This window comes from Temnothorax nylanderi, unplaced genomic scaffold, assembly GCF_030848795.1.
Source record: "Temnothorax nylanderi isolate EJ_2023f unplaced genomic scaffold, tnyl_v1.0 TNYL_tig0064_pilon, whole genome shotgun sequence".
Taxonomy (NCBI): Eukaryota; Metazoa; Arthropoda; class Insecta; order Hymenoptera; family Formicidae; genus Temnothorax; species Temnothorax nylanderi.
In genome coordinates this window covers 528,265-551,960 of record NW_027249126.1, presented here as the reverse complement: position 1 = coordinate 551,960, position 23,696 = coordinate 528,265, and the positions used below count along the sequence as shown (strand labels likewise).

General features: G+C 45.4%; 2 protein-coding genes across 3 annotated transcripts in view; both read left to right on the top strand.

Annotated features, from left to right (window-relative positions):
• LOC139773557 (uncharacterized) overlaps window positions 1-23,696 on the top strand; it is a 65,622-nt gene that overhangs the window by 12,529 nt on the left and 29,397 nt on the right. The window lies entirely within an intron of this gene.
• Window positions 9,346-12,800, top strand: LOC139773556 (uncharacterized). The gene is made up of 2 exons (XM_071708073.1): window positions 9,346-10,276; window positions 10,612-12,800. The coding sequence occupies exons 1-2, from the start codon at window positions 10,144-10,146 to the stop codon at window positions 11,430-11,432; spliced, it is 954 nt and encodes a 317-aa protein (XP_071564174.1). The 5' UTR covers window positions 9,346-10,143; the 3' UTR covers window positions 11,433-12,800.

Sequence of the window (23,696 nt, the reverse complement as noted above, 5' to 3'; positions counted from 1 at the left end):
ATTAGATTCAGGCGCGCGTTAATATGCATACGGAATAACAGTGTCTTCGGCACTCGTCGCGCGAGAGATTTACGTTCCTTCGAGGGCGACCTATCTCGCGAAGAAAATGCATGCAAACCCACCGTTCCCGATGCGCCGCGCGGGAACGGTGGGTTTGCATTTTCATCGGATATTTCTCCTCCGCATATGCGGAGAGTTTAAAGCCGCAATCTCGCGGTACCCCGGCGTTCATCATATTTCACGTTTATCGCGGTTTTAGATATCGCGATATTTCACGAAGATGTATCGTGATATGATCAACATCAACCGCTAAGAAAATATTACTTTCATATCGCTCGATCTTTCAGGATTCCGCTACCTGTATCGTTAGGCGCGGATTCGCTGCATTTAACGTACAAATAAATATTACAGTTGACGGACAATACAATACGTCAGTGTTAATTTACGTTGTTAGGCGAAAGCGTGCACGCCGCGCAACGTGGGGAACATTGTAATGGAGAAACCGAAAATTCCGGGCCCGTCGCTGCACCTCGTCGTCGTATTCGTCGCTCGCGCGGTTATCCACTCGCGTTGCGGGTATGCACCGTGCATTCTCGCTGCTATAGTATTCTAGTATTCCGCGGCGTACTCAGGGCACCCTCGGAACTACGAGGCCTACGTGACCGGCATCGAGCACCGCCGCCGCGATGGTTCTTTCTCGAAAAAGAGCCGCCTTCTACTATCCACGAATCGCTAAGTATTCCGTAATTACGGAACGCCAGCCGCGCGGTGATTAAAAATAAAAATAACGTTGCTGTGTGTTTTGCGGGGAGAACGATCGGAGCCATGTGCGATCTAATTCGTCTCTCATTTGGACGTGAGGATGTATCTGAAAATTATTCGCTCCGACTACGTGAGCTTTTGTCGACGAAGCGACTGTATTGTATAAATGCTTTAAAGAATAAATTCGTTTGGTTGTAAAATTTATTTATAATTTTTTATATTTGTTTGATGATCAATCATAGATGATCAAAAATTGCATCACATAGATTTAAAAGTTATATTTATAATCCGTTATGTTTAAGGAAGTATCGTGTGATATTCTTAAAATATATTTCATGAATTAAATTTTAAATAATATATTTAAATTCTCTTTGATATATAATACCAATCTCCTGTTTCATCGCATTATTTGTGCCAAATATTAATTTAAAATTACAAGAGATTTCAAATCGAACGTCAGTAAATTTCGGGAAAAAAACCATAATTTAATAACAAAAATCAATGACTGAGAATGGAAAAGAATCAACCGATTCAATTCTCGTATAAGGAAGGATTGAAAATTATACCATTCGCGGTACATAAAATTGCGCTTTGTTCAGATCACTTTAACGATCGTAAAAAACGAGTGGGGAGTCTTCTACGGCGAAGAATCGAATAAGGGCTTATCGCCGACGTTCGTCAACCTCACGATCCGAGGTAGCCCGAAGCTGGAAAGCGCCGCGAGATTTATGTCATCGCGACTGGTAGCACGCGTCGTCCGCGTCGACGCGGACGGTGCAGCGGTGCCCCGACACCTCTGTGTCGCCGTCTTTATTCGCGGGGCCCGATCCTTACGCGAGCCGAGGGGCGCCGCGTATCTCGGCGCGGCGATAAGCGCCTTATCGGCGCACCGGCTACGACGGAGCGTCGCTCGGCGACGCCGAGGGCGAGGGCGCGGTATCGGTATCGACACGCGAGGACAACGTGACTCCTCCCCGCGTCCCTCGCAGAGCCCAAGTCAAGCCGAGCCGAGCCGGACCGAACGGCAGCCGATCGATAGAAAAGTTTCGCGTGTACGGAGCTTCTCGCTCTCTCACGCGAGCCGCCGTCCGCCGCGTCATGCAGTCGCGAGTGTGCACGCGAATGTGTGCGAAATTTGTCCGACGTAGCGGGACAAAAACGCTCTACCTGGTTGCACACGAATGTTCTCTGCATTTCTCTCGCCTCCTAAAATTATTCAGCGCGGATACACTGAATTGAGGTTTAAACTCGACAAAACGCGTTTCGCGCAGGAAGATATATTGTATCTATATAAAAAGTTTTAAGCGTGGAGAAGTAAATTTTTTTCCTACGACGTAATATTTTGCTAGCCAGAATTAATAATAGAACTCTAATAATAGCGTTTTTAATTTTAAACCTTAATGGTGAAATAAGTGAATTAGAACATAATCTCGTGATTTGCTGATATCTCGAAAATAGTTTTATTTCTTAATTCATATAGCTTATCAAGATAAAGTTTATCAAGTTTATCGAGGTATTATCATTTAATTAATTGATATATGAATTTCTCTCAAAATCTTATAGAAATCGACAAGGTTTTAAATATTCATAGAAACTTTTTGTCCATTCTTAAATTGTAAATTTTTGTGTGCGTGAGAATAAATATAAATACAAGATAAATATAAATTCACTCGAGACAGCCTGGATATTTTTTTATGTAGACTACAAAATCTACGCAGGAAAAGCATGTTTGTTTAATTGCGCATCTCCGTGGAAAGTAAGGGAGGAAACGATACGATCTCACGAACGAATGTACCGCAATGATATAAATATTTATTTGCGCGCCATAGAAGCTCTTGCGATTTCGCGCACGAAATATTCGTCGTCGCCCATATCACGTTTCTCAGCGATAAAACGTCGACGCGATGTGTCACCGCACTGCACACCGTAGTATTACTAGCGCGATACTATATCGCCGAATTGGCAAATAACTTTACCCCTTACAACTGCTCGAGTATCTTCACAATTCATAATGTCGCTGCTACGTAATTGAAAATCGTCTCTCGCGCTATACGTCCGCACAACTTGCTGACTTGCCTCTAAAATTTGATTTTAAATCAAGAACGATTCGTTTCATCGAGAGGACGTTTGCGTGAACGTAAGTTTCTCGTGAGGATCACTCACGTGTATATTTTCTCGCGATTCTCTCACTTTTCTGACATCATAATATGAGTATTCTCATGTGCGAATTTACCTTGGACTTACAAGGATCGGCCGTATCGTTCTCACAAATCGTTCTTAAATATTCAAACAGATGCAGCCTTGGAAACTTCCTTAGTAACTATTTCAAGAATCACTTGATCTGAGAAGCTTTCGTACGAGCGTGCACGTGTATATAGGACAGGAAATAGTTAAAACATTGAGATTCTCAGTCAACAATGCTCTCTGAAAGAGGGCACTACAATAATATGCGTAATAAGAGACAGGGCTCGAGACGTGTGCCCACGGAAAGACGCGTATAATGCGAGGTGCCGGCATAGTGCGCGAGTTGCAGCGGTGCAGAAGAACACGCTGACCTTGAATCCTTCCTTTTCGTCGTGGCCACTGAGGACGAACGGCGAGAATCGGTGCAGAGAGAGAGAGAGAGAGAGAGAGAGAGAGAGAGAGAGAGAGAGAGAGAGAGAGAGAGAGAGAAGAGAGAAAGAGGGAGAAAGAGGGAGAGACTTGCTCGGGCACAATGAGCTCCCTTCGCGTATTAAAACGAGAGTCCGTCCGCAGGAACGCGTGGAACCGAACACGGTAGAACTGCCATGTCGTTGGAATTAAATTGATGTCATTGTAGCAGCTCGCAAAGCGAGCGAGATATTGTCGAGGTCGTCGAATGAAAAATGCCGCCGTACGTTAACTTCTCTAGTTAGAAATATCTAGTTTTATTGTAGATTATTTTTTATATCGGGATACTATTTTATTTAGAAATTGACTTATTTTTTTTAATGTCTTTGCTGCTATATCAAATGTTATTGTTGGAAAAGTGAATTATCTTTCCGCACTTTATATATAGCCAGACGAAATTTAACTGCAGCGATATGCCGCAGCTTTTATAGACTGTTAGCATAGTTGCGATATAGAGGAATTAATCATTTATGCAATAAAATCGCAACAAACTAGCGCATTGAAATCGCGATGAACTGGTGCAAGGTACTTTTATCTCGATCTCGTTTGCGTTTTAAGTGAAGCAGAATGGTAAATTGCTACTATAAGCGTGCATTACATAAGTCTCATTAGACATAAACACGTTGTTTAATGCAAGAATCCGCCTCACCTCGTGATATTTCTATCTCACTTTTTACATCTCACAATGTTGTGTATCTTGCGTTAAGAAACTCTCCATAAATAAAGTAACCTTGCATTCAAGTAACATAATTGAATTTCGCACGTAATGACAGAGTACGTGTTAGATTATGCAAAGTACACGCCATGAAATGCACGACTTTATGCTATTTAGAGACGTTGTTTTCTCGAGACGACAATAAAATTATCCTTTTGTGTTTCCCTCCTGTCTGCAATTGATCTTTCTTATAAAAGTGCTGAAAAGAGAAATAATTAATTACCTCCAAAATAATAATCTTTAACAGAAAATAAGCAGAGACAATAGATACGTCCGGTTTTTGGATATTGATCAGCGTGTCTCTCGCACGTGTGCGGACGTCGAAAGGTGGTCCGATGATTTTTCGGAACAGCTGGATCGGCCCGCGACGCAAGAGGAACGGCTGGCCCGGCCGAAATGAGCAGCGGCTATGATTTGAAACGATAACATCTTACTTGGAAACATACTTTACTTTCGTCTAATCAGACGTGGACGAAGTGGCGGCAGCTGTTCGTAGCATCAGTACGGGCGTTCCGCTCGTGCACGGAGACATTCATTCTCGGAGGCACCAATTCGTTGCGATTTATGCTCGCGCACTGACTATCAACCTAGGTAGTTCTCGAAAGTGACGAAAAGTTATTGTCCGTGACCGTGATAAACTAAACTTTATTTCTCCTTATATATTTCCCCTTAAATACGCTCGCACATGTGGCAAGTGTTCTGAACGATGTTCTAGGATTTTGTTGATTTTAAAATGTATCTTTATCTTGCGTTAACGAATTTATTATTTACAATTTAAAATGTACTATTCGCGTAAATATACGTATTTGAAATAATATTGTGTAACTTGTAGATCCTGTATTTTAGGCAAATTGTATTAAAAGAAATTAATCTGTTTCATTATGTTATAGATATTTTTTCTTTTCAAATCTACATCAAGTTAAATCAGATTGTTGGAAATGAGATAAATCCATTTGAGAGCCAATTCTAATCCATTATTTGAAGCGCGCCAACAGCGTCGGTCAAATTAACATTTGCTATATCCGTAAACCGTGAATAAATGATCGATTCGTCGATTTTCCAAACACAGATCCGCATACATACGTTATTCGCGGACAATAATCAAATATTGTTCGAGGATAGTCAATGGATGATAATAACGCGCCGTCCGTTGACGCTCGCGGTTCATTCCGCGATTATGCCGTGTTCTTTAAATAGGAACGTTTAATAAAATTACCATAGCGCACGCTGGAAACCCGCTACCTCGTCGCTGACTCGTGCACCAAGCTAGAAATGACGACGTAGCGCGAATGCATAATCGCGTCACGTTTTCGCTGTCCCATTCTTACACGTGACTGCACAAACGGCTACGCTCTTACGTGCACGCATACGCGGGCTCGCTCGCATGCATACGCCGCATGCTTCGCGTCACGTGTCCGTGAAACGAAAAAGAATGAAGAAAAGGAAAGAAGACCCGCTCGTTACGCTCCTTCCTCTCGGAGACGCTCGGAGACGCGCGGAAACGCAGTTGAAGGACGTTCGAGCGGGCTTTCGTCGCGGCGCGGCGCGGCGCGGCGAGAATCATCCTCTTTCTCGGCAAACCAAGATTGACAAACCAAGGATTTAAATCCTCGGCCTTCGACACGGCCTTCCTTTCGTGGTCGAAATATAATAAAGCTGACGTTAAACCGATTTACGTATTGCTGAAATATGCGAAAAATTGTCCGAGGAAGAAGTGAATAAAAACGTTTCGCGATTACGCGTGGCTCTAGTCCCCGCAGCCTGTCGCGAATTTTCTTTCGCGCAGTTCGCGAACGTGCCTGCCTACAAGTTCTCGAGTAAATACGTCGAGATATCTATAAAGATTAAAATCTCGAGCCTTTTTTTAGGCGACGCGTTATATTGAGCGAAAACGCGAGAAAGTAATTGGTGAATTACAGACGCGCACAAGAGCAGGCTCGTTCTATCGTCGGGCGTTAGTCATAGCTAGTAACCCACATTTATGATAGACCGCTTTTATAACGCTTTCTCGAGTAAAGGCGCCCATCTGTTGGAGCACCTGACTCGATTCACCTGCCACAGGTATGTACTTACGTACGACGCGGGCTGCCTGCCCGGCTGCCTGGCTGCCTGGCTGGCTGGCTGGCTGGCTGCTTGCCTGCCAGCCTGACCAGACGACCGCCTGGCGACGTCAGGTGTTTCAGCAGCGAGCCGCTTAACGGCACTGGGAACAAAGAATCCGGCATTCCGCATCTTTCCGAGTCCAGAAAATAGGTACTCGAGAATTTCGACGCGAGCGATGACTAACTCTCACCTACTGCATTGGATTAATGATCGCGATAACGACGGTTTTCTATTTCGAATGTGTTAACAAAAGCCGAAATCGTTGACGCGCGTAATTTCTGGAGAATTTAAAGTCATAACCGCGGACATAGCTATGTCGACGAAAAGATTGAATTAACGAAATAAGAAACTGACTAACGATTCGGCTTTAATAATCGAATTATTTCCAATCGCGCTGACGTGGCGTGGATAATATATTTCTGTAATTTCACACGAAGACACTGGGACGCGTATATTACCACCGCTTCAGTTAATACCAGAGGGGGAATTCAAACGTCGGAGTAAAACGAGAGAAAATCTTGGCGGCGAACACGCTTGTCTTGATAGACTTTCCGACAGCGCATCCGCTATTGGCTTCACCCGACGTGCAAAGAATGACCGTGTCATTATGTAGCACTTTCCCACGCAACAGGAGAACATGTCGACGTATGCTATCAAAGTTCTCAGCCGAAGGGAGATACGCGAGACTGCGCAAGGTAGCGCGCCGAGCTGGGAACTTACGACCCTTTTTGCCTAAGAAGAAGTTTTGCCTTTTAACTTTGGGACATATATTACGATGCTAGCTCACCGGAATGGGAGGGAAAGAGATGAGGCATAAGGAGGTCTAATAATATCCTACAGCTTTCTTCGGCAGATAAGATTGCGCGTCGTAAAATTAAAAAGCAAATTGTACACAGTTAAAATCTCCGGGATATCGCGAGATAATATCTATCTCAAGGTGTTCCGAAACTATCGCTATTACTTTAATGACAGCCCATTTCGAGTCACTAGGAATCGATTCTTCTGGGTCCGATGGCGCAGAGCCGATAAGCGCTAGCAACATTTCTATTCCCGCACGTGTGAATTTTCATTCAGAAATTATTTATAAGCTCTGATATATTAAAATGGTCGAAACGCTTTTTTATTTAGCTCTTCCCGTAGCTGTCACATTAAAATAGTGAAATTAAAAATAAAAATACATAGAAAAACCTGGAGGTCAATAATGCGGAATTAAATATCAGAGAGCAGTAAAAATAAGAATTCTGCGAAGCGAGGTGCTAAATAAATCGCAAACGTTTCGACATTACGTTACTGATTCACATATTAAAGAATCGATATCGGGATTGCGATCTCCCGTTACAATTTTGCATTGTAAGCTCCTTACGACAAGCAAAGACGGACGACTCGCGGTGTCGAGTGCGCAACGAGCGAAGAAATTAAAAGTGCAAGTGAGAGGCGAGCTCGCGAGAGGCCCGTTCGTGCGGCGAGACATTTAGTTCGGACGGGGTCCAAGGATCGCGTGTAATATCCGCGACACACGCGACCGCGAAACGCACGGCGCGGGACACGCGACATCGCGTTCCCGCCGGGTTTCGTTTCGTTTCGTTCCGTATGCCACCCCGCGTTCCCGCAAGCCCGTCACGCCATCCCGCCATTAAGGCGGACCGGTGCAATATGCACTTTAGGACGTCGGTCTCGGAGGCGCGAGCTTGGCCGGCCCGATCGACTCGACCCGAAAGTCAAACGGCGAAAATAAGAGAAAACAAGCAAGGTGCAACGTCCAACCTTTAGCGAGCGGCCGCTTTCGCCGCTTTTTGAGAGTCGCGCGGTGCCACGAAGCCGACGTGCACTCGTCGACGAATGCGATTAGATTAGGCCGAGCCTCCCTTCCGTCTAAGGCGCGTATATTCTACCTGGCGCTGTTCTCGAGTGGAATATATGTATAAGATTGGTTTGAAACCTCGCGCGACATCATGTATACGTTTATAAAATTATAATATTTACCATTTTCAAACGATTGGCGTTTTGGTGAAATTGTTGTAATAATTAATGGAGAGGCTAACAGAAATTATAATAAAATTGGTGCGTTAAGAATATTGTTTCAAAAAATAATTGTTGCAGGCTTTAAATAATTGCAAATGATTAATTTTGCGGACAACGAATGAAATAATAAGAATTAAATTATTCATGGTTGTTCTGCCGTTACCCGATGTGTTTCCTCCTTTTAAAGTTCTTTGCTGTACTCGTACAAAACTCGATTAATTACGAATTACGGTGCTCCTGACATGAATCGCAGACGGTGTCCGCGTTTTATCATATTCTAACGAAAAGACAATGCGAGAAAAGTACAATATAATCGCACAAGGAACTGTTGTAAGATCCGCTCGACATGATATTTCGCGAATGAGCATAATAAGGATGAGCATAATTTCGAACGGCAGAAATTTTTGATAGAAATTTTTCGGACGTCGAGAGAATTTGACAACACACATAAGAAATGATTTAATTACGATTGCAACTATTGATTAAGTGGCTTGTGACGCCGCTCCATCCATTCGTTTTATACCCTCGATATTTCGTTAATATAATCGAAAAATTTGAAAATTGCAGTCAGCAGTTTTGCCTCGATACCGTGTGATACTCCGCGACTAACGAATCAAATTAACGGCTAATTAAAATGCAAGAGGCTGCCCGAAATCCAGTATTACACGCACGTGCGTCATACATTTCGAACAAATAAATTTCGTGGAATTCACATATTATTGATGAATTCGCAATGGCTTTCTATTATTTGAAACGCGAATCGGTAACTAGTGTACACCGCGTGCGCACTCGATTGCATAAAGAATGCCAGGAAAATTAGATTTAAACTGATGAAAAATTCGGAATGTGAGGTACAGTCGAATTCGAGAGGTACGTTACATAAATAATTAACAACCATAAATGTGCAATAATTTACAATTCCCGGCCTCTTCAATTTTTTGCTGAAAATAAAAATAGATCGCGCGAAATATCTTCTTCGATAAGTCGCCTTGTTTATGAATCGTTAATTAGAATTTAATTAATCGCGCAAGGTAGAACGAACGCCAACTGTTCGTAAGGGGCCACGTTCTCTCTTGGTGCTTATCGCAATTGCGTCTCAAAAAACAATAACACGACGACGCAGAACGCTCGCGTCACTATACCTTCGAGTCTTCTCGCGAATGACAGCACGGTGACTGTTTTGTCTACATAAGCATTGACCGCGCCGCCAATCAATTCGTGGAAACATTGAACGAGCGCTAGAAAATAAATATGCGGCGAACGTGCTATCCTTGACATTTATTATTCCTTAAATCAATTTTGATAAATTGGTTATTGCTGCACATTTCGCGTTCCGTTTCGCGGGCTCGTTAGCTTCAAAGATATATGACTCAGACACTTAAAATAATTTCGCCAATAATTGAGAATATCTTATATGCCAAAGCCATATGATTTATACATTATAACGCGCAAAAATATTCCATTTTACCTGTATTTTTCGATACTTTGTATTAACTTCTGATATCTATATTAGCACTTGTTCTATTATAAAATGTTTCCTGAAATGAATGATTGAAAGGAAAGAGAATAAATTAGCGTTATTCATTATAAGCGTTAAATCGCTTGTGCAAAATAATTAAATTCATCCGCCATTAGTCCGTGCCAGTTGGTGGTGCCGGGATTTTGCACGTCCGTGCCAGTCCGTATCAGGCCGCGGCGAATCGCTACAAAGGGGCTTTCCGACTAGTGGCGATACTGGCGATACCGATGTCAGTAACGTCCGTTCCGTGAACCGGCGCGGATGATGTGATTCGTACTGGTGCGTTTAATCGTGTATGGCTTTTGGAATCGACGTGCAGCGAAGAGATCGAAGAAATACGTACCGCGTAAACTTATCGGTTTAATCTCCGATGGATGACGAGATGCTTATCGAGTGCGTGCGAAAGCACGCAGAGCTGTACGACGTTTCCGAAAAGAGATACATCGATGGGGTTCACAAGCAACGCGTATGGAAAGAGATATCGCAGTGCCTCGGGCATTCAGGTAAATTATCGATTACGCTTTGTACCATCTTTCGCATTAGGACGCCGTGTTACACGCTGGAAGCGCATGGAAGTTAGTTTCGGATTTAGTAACAAGTTATGCGTCCACTTAATTCCGGATGTTAATAGTAGCTAACTTTCTATTATTCATCTATGCGCAATTAGTCGAGACTGTGATTCATTCCGATGTAAATTGAGTAGAGAGGCGGAGCGTAAACGCGCATTTAATTAAGAAATTTAAGAGCGAAATTGCTGTGAAAGGCAAGATCGAAAGATCCTCGAGATAGCAACGGTGTTACACATAATAATCCGAGAATACATTGTTACTCGATTCAGCGATAACGTGCAAGACGCGATGGAACAACATCAGGGACAACTACCGGAAATCCCTGAAGAAACGAGTCACGAGAAGCGGACTGACCGGACAGCCCAGGAACATGAGATACAAATACGAGAACCAGTTAACCTTCCTGCTGCCATTCATAAGGGAGAGAGACCCCAATAACTCGGATTCTATTAGGGAAAGCGATGAGGTGCCGGCGGCGGAAGAGACGCCGCCGATGAAGCGCGATGACATTCGCGATTTGCAAACGAACCCGGCCGCCAATCCCGAAGTGACTGAGGACGAGACGAACATCAGGTCGCGCGGCGAGGAACCGACGGCGAGGAACGAGGAGCCCAGACAAGAAGTCGAGGATGACTCAGGATTGATTATCCCCAGGATTGAATTAACGAGCTCGAATTATCCCGCAAAGAGCAACGATCTCAAGCTCCAGGCCGCGTCGTCCCAGTCTCACTCCGTGGACGCTTTCCTGGCCAGCATCGCGCCGACTCTGAAGTCACTGAGTCCCTATTACCTGAACATCACCAAGACCAAGATATTCACGATCGTGCAGGACGTAGAAATTACCCAAATCCTAAATCGGGAGATGCGGCAGGAGCTGCGGGATAAGTGGCAGGAGCGGCAGGATCGGCAGGGTCGGCAGGAGTGGGAGGTGGAGCTGGAGCGGCGGGACTGGGAGAGGCAGCTGGAGCGACGGCACTCGGAGCGGGACCAGGCAAGAAAGAAGCGGGCGACCAGCAGCCCGAATGAGTCCAGCACGAGTTCGTCCAGTCCGAAGCACGTGTCGCCGCCGCCGTACGACTTTGTCCTATAGATTGTCCCCAGTTTCCCCTTTATATTAACGACGTAAATTGATCGCGATGGATTTCGCGGTGAGCTCGAGCGCGGGCTAGCTGGCATCAGACTTTTGTAGCTCGCGATTCGTACGAGATTCGCGAATAGCATTGATAGGCAGATTCGTCGAGTTCGCGTTCGTTGTTTAACATTCGTGCTGACTCGCCAGTGGAGCGGTCTTTCGACAAAATCGAAGGGCGCGAATCAACAAAGTGTCAATTCGCCTTGTTCGCATACAGAGCTATATATATGTACAAACGACGAACCTCGAATCGCAAACAATACGAAAGGATCCATCGCGAACAACGAATTTCTGCAAATCTATTATGAATCGTACATATCGCTAGTTTGAGATGAAGCAAAACGTAACAAAAAGTCAACAATCATCGTCACGATAAAAAAAACTTCTTTTTGTACTCGAAATAAACATTTTTTGCGTATAATTTCACTATAATATCAGTAATAAAATGTTACATTCCGTAACGATATAGTAATAGATTCTTTCCAAAGGACAATTCGATAAAGTTCTTTAAGCATTTTAATATCAGATTAAAATTCTTAAAATTCTGTTTTTTGTCCAAATTTTAATTCGCGAAAAAGACATACATTTCTCTTGACGTATGTCACGAAGAAGAGATGCACTTGATATCTCATACTCGACATCGTAAAACACAGCCGGCAGAGACGGATAGGGAACTTGAAGGCTGGCCTGAATTTGGTCTCGGAGAAATCGAGAGACGGTACATTGGTGAATCGTGGAGAGTGCATCAACGATGAGACGCAGACGAGCGCGGAGAAGAGAGGCATTTGATAGGCATGTGACATGGCATACGATCAATATATACGACAAAACCGTTCAAAGGAGTGTCGACGGTTCTCTCAGCTCAAATAAGGCCCGTACAACGGAAAAGAAAAGGAAAAAAAATTATAGGAACAAACAAATTCTGTATACACCATGGAAGACTAGTTGTAAAAAACGTCGGCGAATAGTCACGATCTTATTTGCGAAATGCTTCACGAGTTCGTAAAAGCCGAGCACGAACGGCCTAATATCGAACGAATTGTTAAGCAGTAACGGTTTATGGACGATTATTGCGATAGATACGAGATACATGCGATGCAACATGGAAACGTGACTCAGAAATGTTTCTGAGTCATCTTACATATTACGCAAGCGAATGAGGAAGTAATTTTTTCGCAAATGACAATTATCTCAGATATGAAAATGTATAACAACATTTAGGGCGTTCATGAAAATTAATGGTTGCATATATCTTTACATTATTAAAAATTAATATAATAACGTAGAAGAAATATATGTTTAGGAATAAATTTTATTTTGTATGTACTTGCGCCTTATTAAATTCGGCCGCTTGTTCTTAGTTCTTATCTATTAAAAGTGACGACCATGCTTAATGTTAAATTAAGAGACTCGTTGGGCCATAACTTAACCGCGCTGGACGCGTGTCACGAACGCATCTGCATCTGCGCGTATCGTGAGCCACGCAGATGCATTGTTTTCGTTCGTAGAATCCGGAGGCGCTGTCGGACGTAGATTGCCTAATATTTCCAAAATTCGCCGGCGGCAACGGCCCCACACACACACACACACACACACACGGACAGTGTCATCGCGTGCGTAAATAACAACCATGCGTGCTCGACGCCCTGTTCCGCGTACGGGGTGTCCCAGAGGCGCCGGATGCTCTTTCAACCGCAATTCGGAGACGAGTTTAAGGTTGGTTCACCGTCGATAAAAATTCGACGCAAGACTGTCGTTTCGTTCTCCCGATAAATATCTTGAATACAAATTGAGTAAGAAATGAGACTCTGTCATTAATTTATGCGAATTTGAACTAAACCACGAGCCTTTAATTTTTATACCTCTTGTTAATTTTTTAATTTTCTCAAATTTCTTAAAAGTTATTCTTAAATTTTCATTGCCAATAATTGTTTATGCTATTTCTCATCAAATCCCTCATCGCAGGAAGATCGAAATTCGTCGATTTATGCGATACTCTGGACACCCGGTATAGCGCGCGTTGCCCTTCCCCTGTTCCCCTCTCGTGGTCTGACTACCGCTCCTCTCTCGCAACCAGTATTAACGTGGTCTCTCTCTCTCTCTCTCTCCTCTCTCTCTCTCTCTCTCTCTCTCTCTCTCTCTCTCTCTCTTTTGTGGTACAACTTGCAGCGCGTGACGTCACGACCGCGTACGAGAAAGCGAGAGAGCGACGCAACCGAGGCTCGACAAAGCCGAGTTACACGAGGAAGGAACGCACGCGAGACGTCTGCGCAGATCCAACTTGCAATGCTGGAGACACGTGGGAGCCGGCCGTTCAATCGCAAACGTTTCTCGCTCGTTTTCTTCCATCATGATCGGGAATGTAACACGATTATATATTACAGAAGTCAACACAAAAATGCTTTTTTAGTTCCATCATTAGCGGTTTTATAAAGAATTAATCCTCTTGAAAATATTTAACGAATAATATCGGTATGTAAGTATTTGTACACCATATGAAAATTCACTTTAGAGATACCGACAAGCAGCAGACCGGGATAGTCTCCGTAGACCAAGTGTCATTAGAGTCGTTTACTTTTCCTTAAACAAACTTAACAATACAATCTAACCCAAAGAGTGCCATTAGCTTCGTCGTTATCTATCGATTCTGACAACTTCTATGTCTTCTATTATCATCAATAGCCTTTCGGCAGGTGTACAAATCGCCTCGGTAAATAAAGGGCCCATCTGAATCCAGGCCTGAAGAAAGGTTCCTCCCCGTCGTTCACCCTCTCGCGTTCCCATCCCCCCTCTCCCCTCCATCTCTTCCCGCACCCCGCATCTCTCTCGCTCGGCCTGTTTACAAACACGCGTAAACTCGGCCGAATATATGACATCACCGCGCAAGCACGCGCAGTACCGGAAGAAGGGCAACGGCGACGGCGAAGGCGGCGACGTTGACGACGAAAGAGCCGCTCTCGTGGCTGCTATCGATCCGCGAGAGAGCGACCCCGGCCACCGTACTTTCGTTTTCTCACGTTTCGCGATTCTCCGCAACGAACACGCGACCCCGGCACGCTCGCGCGCATGCACGCACGCACGCACGCAGTGCCTAATCCGGGAGACAAAAATATCGCAGCCGGCTGCACGGAAATATTCCGTAGTTTCCTCTCGAGATAATTTAACTCCGCGCCCATTAATTTTCGTCTTTTCACGTTGGCTTTCTCTCTCCTCTTCGCGTAAACCGTCAGAAGAAACCCGCTGTTTTTCACTCTAGCGTTTCACACGCGGAAACGTACGAAATAATGAACGCGCGAAGAAATACTTGAAATAAAATTAACCCGGGAACGGGCACTGAGGTGATATTTACATCTCAGTATCGAAAAAATTTCTTTCATTTTTTAAATATTTTTTTAGCTTCTTACTTTTTTCTCTTTCTCTTAGAAAATGTTGAATAAATCTATATACATATTGTCCTCAAATACTAATAAATTATAGAATAATAAAAAATATGCAGTATGTAATCAATAATAATGACTTTTAATTGGGGTGTAAAAATCACCCCCAGTTGACTATTTATGCAAAAAAAAAAAAAAAAAAATCGTGCTCCCGTTCCCGGATTAAGAGTAACTCAAGTTATTTCTGACATTGCAAAGTGATTGTCGAGTTACACGCGGATAGGCAAGACAAATCGGCGTGACCTCGTATTACAGCCGTACAAATTTACGAACGCGAGATAAGATCCCCGCGGCTGCGGCTATCAACAGCTCGAGGCTTCGTGGCGTTAAGATGTCAATAGGCGCGCGAGCGCCGCGCCGGCCGAAAGCGTGTCACGAGAGCGGCGCGGGTTTTAACATTAACGCGTAGCACACGTAGTACGCGATGGTAGCACCATTATCGTCACGCTCGTCACCGCGCTCGTCACGTATTACGGTCCGTGACTAGTAACGAGTAGAGCACGCTGCGTGACGTCACCGTTATCAGCGGGCTGGTCGAATTAGGTCGAACGCCCGGGCCTGTCGGTTTTTCTCTTCTTTTTTTTTTCCCGATCGGCGCGGGGCGGGTCGTTCGACGGGTCGATTTAAATTTTAAAGGATGCGCACGCCCGACGACCAGAACGAGTCTCGCTCGTCACGCCGGCCATTACCATCACAATGGCGAGCGGCGCCGTTTTCGTTCGGCAAATTCGAAAATTGCCGTCGCGAATTCGCGCGCGGCCTTTGTGCCGCGACGTGCCTATTAACGAGGTGACGGCTAAAGGGCGAATCGCGCGCCGGCAGTCTGCGGCTTGATTAATCCTGGTTAGCGACCCATTGCTCTCTTCCCTTTATAGCTGCAATATAGGCGGGGAGACGCTGCGCCACGCAGCGCGCATACATTGTCGCTGTTCACGAAATAAAGATGTAATGACAAATACTCTTGTTCTCCTACGAGCACGCAATTTATGTTTTTGCGGAACAGTGATGAGCCGATGCTCCGGGAGAACGTCCGATTATTAATACTCTTTCAAACGCAATTGTAAGAGGTATCTTCCTTGAAGGGTATCGCACTATTGTGCGAAGTTTACGGAAGACTGTTTTTTAGGTAGCAAGTTTTCATAATATATGGCGTGAAGATATTAAGTAGCTGATTTGGCAACCGACTCTTACTTAACAATGGCTTAAATAGTTCATAAACAGCTAGGTTTCGAAGAGTCTTTTTCAGTACCTAAAAAAAGACACGACGAAGATTTACGATCTTTAACCCATAATCGTGTAGCGATTTTTATGCACGTGCACTTTCGTTTCATCATTTTTTTTCTTCGTCTTGCTTATTTGAAAAAAAGAGTTAGGTCAGTCAGGATCTAAAATCGAGAAAAAAATATATATCTTCACCGTTCATCTTTTTTCTTAAAGTCAATAAAATAATCCTGTTTCCTTTTAAGTGACGCTACGGCAAAATGGGCCGAACGTCGTTGAAAAGGAAACCGACAGGCACTTGTTGGGAATCGTAAATTTTGCGGCTCTTCTCAGGCAGCAAGATTTCCGGAAGGTTTAACCGTTTTGTAAAGCGTCTGATGTCGAGTAAGGGTCGCTTTCTAAGCTGCGTATTCTTTAACCGCAGGTATACGTGTACATACTTCAACCATTACTAATCGTACAACTGGCGTGAAGTAGTAAAAGTTGAAACGCTGCGAAACACTACAGTTATCTACCCGTTTGAAGTCCAACGATCTAGCTGGCTTTTTAAGATTAGTTTGGATTTTATCTTTCTTTATCGCTAAAACTACTGACGATTACTTTCTACTATTTAAGTGTACGATATATATATATATATCTTTGAAGAAAGAGATAAAGGAGGAAAGTAAATTGATCAGTGTTTAATCATTTGCAACAAAGATCACGAAAAGACTTTAAAAATATACCATTATAAATCTGAGTAATTTTAAAAGTAAATTACAAATCGATCATTTGGACTGCTTTGATAGTATTAAACTTAGAATATTAACGTGATAAAGCGTAAGTTGATTAAGAATTTCTTTTCAATCGCGAATCCCGACATTACGGTTACGTACACCAGCGGCTGAAATTAAGAGTGACAATGTAATTAAAATCGACGGCCGACATTGGAGAAGGAATCGATCTTAAGAGGAGTTTCTTGTCGCTCTTCCTGCAGCGGTTCTTTTACTACTTTACGCTACGTTATGGTAGTTATTGAATCACCGATGACTAAAGTGTGCATATCTATACCTGAAAAAAAAAACCCCGGAGATTTATAAGGCGATTCTTGTACCAAGGCAATAATAGACATTCCTAAACCAAACAACAATAAGTCCAGAAAAGTATGCAACTACCTCAAGATAAAAGAGTAGTAGAATTTTTCAACTCTTTTAGGTCAAGAACGCGGGAATACTAATGTAAGAATAACATATAAAAAATAATACCGTAAAAATAACATAACAACAGAAAATTCGGAGCATTGGGAAGAGGAACACAGGCGCAGGTGCGCTCGGTGTGCGCGAGCCTTAATTCGCGGTGGTCGGAGCGGGAAACGTTCGGCGGCAAGAAAGGAACGAAAGGGAGAGAGAAAGAGAGACGCGCTCCGTAAAGCGCAGTGCGCGACGGCTTCTATTTCGGAGCCGGCCGTTACTCCGCGGCGATTTCGCAAACGCGCGAGCGAGCGGGCGACCGAGGCGGGCGTGAACGAACGGAACGGATGAACGAGCGAGCGAGCGAGCGAGCGGCCACAATACGTGCGCGATATCCCTCGCGAACCGATACGGGGCCAAGGACACGGTCGAAGGCCAATATTCATGAAATGACACGCCGTCGGCGCGGATCAGCGCGCGTCGTCCTCCCGCCCCCTCCCGTCGCTCCCCTTTCCCGCGGGGCGAGGGGAGAACGAGGGAGGATTCGAAAGTGCGAGAGAAACAAAGGATGAGGCGGGAGGACGAGGCGGGGAAGGAAGGGACGGAGATTAGCGGGAAAAAAAAATAAAGGAAGCGAGAGAGAACCGGGTTCGCGGAAACCCGAGCGTTCTACCTGAAAAGGTACACGAACCCCCCTATTCTTCCGTCGGCCTCACCCCCGTCCCCTCGCCCCGACAGAAATAACCTAACGCAACCTCGGGTCAATATCGCAACGGACCCTTGAGGCACGTCGACGTTTTCCGTGCGGTTAGTAGCCGGTCCGCGTCGCCCGCTTTTCCGCGGGAAAGTTAGTAGCGTTCCGCGCGCGCGCGCGCGGCGCGGATTGATTTTCTCCGACCGACCGGCGGGGATCGTGTGACGTGACAGAACGATATTATCCGCTCCCAGCTACCTGGCGGCCGCCGCTTTTCCACAATCGGCGGAAGAGGCTGCTGGCGTCGTCCTTACGTTTTTTTTACGCGAGCGAGCGAGCGTAAAGCCCGATTCAGACGGATCTTTTTCGCTCTTTTTCCCCTTCTCGCTGATTTCCTTACTCCTTCGCTCTCTCCCTCTCTCTCTCTCTCTCTCTCTCTCGCGAATCGTATTCGACGCGAATCGATTCGGAGTTCGGGTATCACGATCGTATATTTATAGTCTGGTATGACTGTTCCGACTGTCGAAGCACTGCGACTATAATATCGTCTCCACGCGACAATCATTAATTTTTGATTTACTTAATTAAGATGGAATTCAACGATTAATTTTCGAGGTCTCGATCCTTTGTAGAACCATCATAATCTCATTATCTGTCTCATTGTTTGTTACTGGTAGGCTTCATAACGGCAACATTGTTGGGCCTTACTTTTTGCATGTACTTTTCTGACTCTTACATTTTATCTACCTTGATCTCCTTGCAGTTTTCAGAAATGTCATACACATTGCAATAAAGATATTATTATATTATAATGTAGATGTAAGAGTGGCGAAGTCTCTTCTCTAACTTTTCATGTCGTTACACATTGCCGTTAATATACAACAGTAAATATGCGACGCGAGTGTGGATCAAAAGATGTTCTAGATAAACAGAGTTGGAGTAAACTGATATTCGTGTACATCATCGGGGGCCTCGGATACGGGCCAAGGTACTGCCCTCGGGCGTGTATCTTCGCGCGAAACTATTCGTTTGTCGCAGCCAAAACGGTTTCTCCGGTTCTCAGGTGACGACGCGAGCATTCCCGTAAAAATACGCGCCGATGCAGTCGGAATCGCGACTTAAATCCTATGCGTTACGTTACGTCGCGGTTGTATCGAGTAGGTGGAATCCGCTTGGAGTCACGCTCGTCATCGTGCGTGCGTGCGTGCGTGCGTGAGTGCGTGCGTGCATGCTCGCGTACGTGCGTGCACGCGTGCGTGACGAAAGGAATGCCAGCGGAAATCACGACGGCGGGTCCAGAAGAAACCAGACGTCCCGAATTTCCGGCGAGAGAGAGAGAGAGAGAGAGAGAGAGAGAGAGAGAGAGAGAGAGAGAGGCCCGGCGTGTGCGCGCGCGCGCTTCCTCGCTCGCTCGCTCGAGCCGACAACGTCGCGCGCCGCTCGTCGGCCCGCGCGGCGTTGCCAAACCCCGTCGAGATGACGTCACGAGACATACGACTCTGGGGCGAGCACGTAAAGCGGCGAGCTGGCCGAAGCCTGAGTTACACGCGAGAAAGTACAACGATCCCTTTGTTGCGGGACGTGATAACGAAAGCGCCAACAAAATTATGGGCGCGACAGAGTTAGAATAAAATGATCCGAAAATATTCAGTTGTTATTTATCGTTTATGTTATTTTTTTACACGCATTTCATCCTTTTTAAACCTTCGCGTACTTTTTCGCGCAAGAATAAAGAAGATTCCTCTGCTCTCTCTTCTCTCATAAATATGTATTTTCTTTGTTTTTTTAATGAAGGATATAAATCACGGTCCGCGAGAAATTTATTAAAATTGATTGCGTTCTTTCTCGACGCGAGATATAAACACGGTTGTTTTGTGTGCGATGACGCAATTTCGACGACGGATATACGCTAACGGCTATCTGACTTTTCTGCAAATAACGCGAGCAGTTTTCTGACATCTTATCGGTCATGCGACACACGCGTTCGCATCTCTCACCCTCCCGTCGGGGGTTTCCATCGATTTAAAGAGCTCGGTCGCAAATAACCGATACGAGGTATTCCTTACGTCACGTGTCGTCGATAACGCGTTCACCGTTTTCTCACCGGCGATTAAGCTCGTCGTCCTATCTCACCTTCCGTTATTTTACGGGATGAAGGAGGGAGGAGAGATCGTCATTAAAAATCCAACACATCATTGTTTTATCGCGGTATTTAACGTTCTCCTATCGTTCGTTGATACCAAAAATTCCACTGTCGTATCAGAAAACAGAGAAATATGCGAATAAGATAATGATTCGACAGTTTTTCTATCGTAACGTGCAGACGGTAAATTCTTAACACCGTTAATTTGGCAAGACATCAGAACACGTCACGTGGAGTGCCTAATTGATATAATTACGGAGAACGTTCGATGCGCGCCGCGCGCCGAGAGACGGGGTGAAAACTTGGGTTGGCGGGGTTGGCCCTGGAGTTAAAAACGAGCGCGGGCGAGAGCGCGATTACGTAATAATCACGTGGGTTTCGATCGCGCGGCATCGGTCGGCCGGATGCGGCCGCTTCGCGAATTCAAGGTGTCGAATCGATTCGCCCCGTCGGCGGAAATTCTCGCCGCGTCTGATTCGCGTATAAGCGAATCGATGGAACGAGGGCGACACGCGATCACGTTTCCGTCCGCCCGCGCCGCGCCGCGCCGCGCCGCGCCGCGCCGGTTTGCCTCACGCTCGGCGCTTCGGCCCCGCGTCTCGCTCTCATCGGTGTGAAATCTTCCGCCGGCAGATCGTTATCGAAGCCGGCTGTGATAACGGTGAAGAAAGAGAGAGAGAAAGAGGGAGAGAAACGCGGCCTTTTCGTTGGGAATAGGGTCGAGATAAAGTAATCGGCGTACGTTACGTCCTGCCGTATCGCACGCGGTAGCGCGAAGAAAACGATACGCACGGATATCACGGTCTCTGACGCGTGCTTTTTTTTAAATAACGCCTCGAACCTCGATAAGGCCGAGGGCAGGGGATACCGTTTTCATGGTTGTTTCGCGTTTGAAACGCCAGATTACGTATTATTTGAACAGTATTTCCGAACGTCGCGTCGCGTCGCGTCGCGACGAAAGCGTGATGTTTAAGCGATAAGTATATCCTGGCGCGAGCTCTTATCTGTCTCTTATCGCTCAGACACGTAATCTCTTATTCGCGGCTCGGATTCTATTTAAGAAATTACGAAAGCAATATCTTGTTCTCCCTCACTGTGACGTAACCGAACGCAGTTGCATCACAGAGAGAGATCTGTGTACCCGCGGCGAGTCGTAAGGTTTCTCACAGCGGGACGACGTATTTCGCGACGCGAAATCGTTGAAAGATTCATTGACGAAATTTTAATACCGCCGCGAAAGACGGCGCGCGCCCGATTCGTTCCCAAGTCTGTCGCGCAATAAAATTAGAAGCCAGACGACTTATTCGATTTACAGCTGCGCTCGTCGAACGTCGAGACGGCCGCAGTGATTCTCACATCAGCGTGTCCCGGCTGGAAGTTATTTTGCAACGCGACGTAAAGTTGTCCCCAAGATCGACCAATCTGATAATGAGAGAAAATAATAATCCGTCCGATCCGTCGCAATAATGAATGTGGGAAAAGTTCGTGGTTGCGCAACGCGAGACGGAAGGAATATCCGAGGTTTTTGTGTCGTTCTTGTGCAAAGAGAGCGGAGGATCATTTCAGATAGACGACAGTATTAAAATACAGTATGAAATTACGCCGAGCCCGTGCCACGTTATCTAATCTAGAACGTAGATTCATCTCAACCTATAAAACTGCTTTCCCGATATTCGCCTTTTTCGTCTGCTCCTTTTCTTCTTGCAGCTAAAAAAAACCTTTGACCTTTTCACGAAAGTCACCTGATTTGAATCGAACAAAGATTGAAAACAGAGGAAAATATGATGATCGATGGGTACTTCTGGTGCAATTTTTGCAAATGATGATGAATAGGAACAAAACGGAAATGTATATCTCCGTGTGGTGAATTTCTTGGAATTCGGGCACAAGGGCACTCGTGCCGGTTTATGTGGAAGACGCTGATAATATTCACTTGCGCGCGGCGATGTTTTATTACGCCAGCACTGATTCGCGGAGAGGACGGCCGTCTCGGTCAATCGGCGAACTGTCTCCGTTATCTCCGTCGTCGGCGCGGTGTATATTCTTGGTCGCGATAAATAATGTTTGGCGCATTACGCCCTGCACCGTAATATACAGGCGGCACGTGGCCGAGTTATCCAGAGGTCAGGCCAAATTTATCAATCGCCTCCGTTCGATTTACTCGTCGCGGCCGCGTGTTTGCGGTCGCTGCGGGAGCCCTCGATTCGGCTTTCGCAGCCTCGTTATCGGTCCTCCGAGAGAGAGAGAGAGAGAGAGAGAGAGAGAGAGAGAGAGAGAGAGAGAGAGAGAGAGAGAGAGAGAGAGAGAGAGAGAGAGAGAGAGAGAGAGAGAGAGAGAGAGAGAGAGAGAGAGAGAGAGAGAGAGAGAGAGAGAAAGCGAGCGAGAGAGAGATGAGACCCCTGATTAAGTACGAGCCGTGATAACGTCGAAATCGCGCTGGGATCGCGCGTATCGACGCGGATGTAACGCGATCGATAACCGTCCAGACAGATCGCTCGTTTTACTTATTATGCTTACGCTTACGCGGATATTACTCACTTTTTTTCACGAGTACAAGAATTTATTATCTGTATATTACCTCACGTAATTTCCGAGCGTTATCTTTTATTATTACCTTTTATTATTACGTAACGCTTACGTTATCAGTTATCTGGTAGACGCTTACATCTCGCAGACGATCGCGGTTTTCCTCGATCGCTGATTTCCTCTACAATCTACACGCACTCTTTTTTCGAGAGGGAGATATGTATATCCGAGGTAGGGGCAAGAAACGTTTGTTTACCCGGATCCGAGGCGGAGATGGCGACGAATGGGCACTGATAAGCCGACTCGTCTAATTATACCCTCTCCTTGCCCCCGCCATGGTCGAGGTTAGGAGATCGTCCCTCGCTCTTCCGAGAGGAGGGTTCACGTTACGATCTCGTGCTGTACTGTGCGCTATGATGTCAGATTGATGTCATTCGCTGAGCGACCCGGCAAGAGAGACAGAAAAAGAGAGAGAGAGAGAGAGAAAGCGCAGACTGCACGCAGCACGCAGCAGCCGCGACAGTCAACGTTCACCAAATTGCTCCTGACGTCAGTGCTGCGCTCGTTTCTTTCTTCTTCCTCTCTTTTTTTTTTCTTTGCACGCACGCTGACACTGCTGACAAGATCGTCGACATAATCGACGTCTCGTTAGCGAACGTATGTACCACTACGCCGCGTTGCGCGAGCGTCATTAATGAGCGTGTAATAATTCGAGATATGATGCAAACTGCGGCGCGTTATCGGCGCGGTGTTATGCAAATAGCCGAGATATAAACATAAATCTCGCATCATTCACTCGGCCCGGAGACGGCTTATTTCAGCGCGATTTTTCGCGATTCCTTAGTGTGTAGCGGCAACAGCGATTACGAAATTCCCGAGTTATATAAATTGTTATCAGGTCCCAGCCAGACGAGATATCCCGCCGGCGACGAAAACATTCGAGGAAAGTGACGATAGCTAAAAATTTAGCTCGAACTTTGTCGATTCACCTTTCTGATTACGTTTTATTGTGTCACTCGCTTAAAATAAATT

Coding starts and splice junctions, on each gene's coding strand:
- LOC139773556 (XM_071708073.1), top strand. CDS start 10,144: ATGGATGACGAGATGCTTATCGAGTGCGTGCGAAAGCACGCAGAGCTG. Junction 10,277..10,611: donor GCAGTGCCTCGGGCATTCAG/GTAAATTATCGA, acceptor TACTCGATTCAG/CGATAACGTGCAAGACGCGA.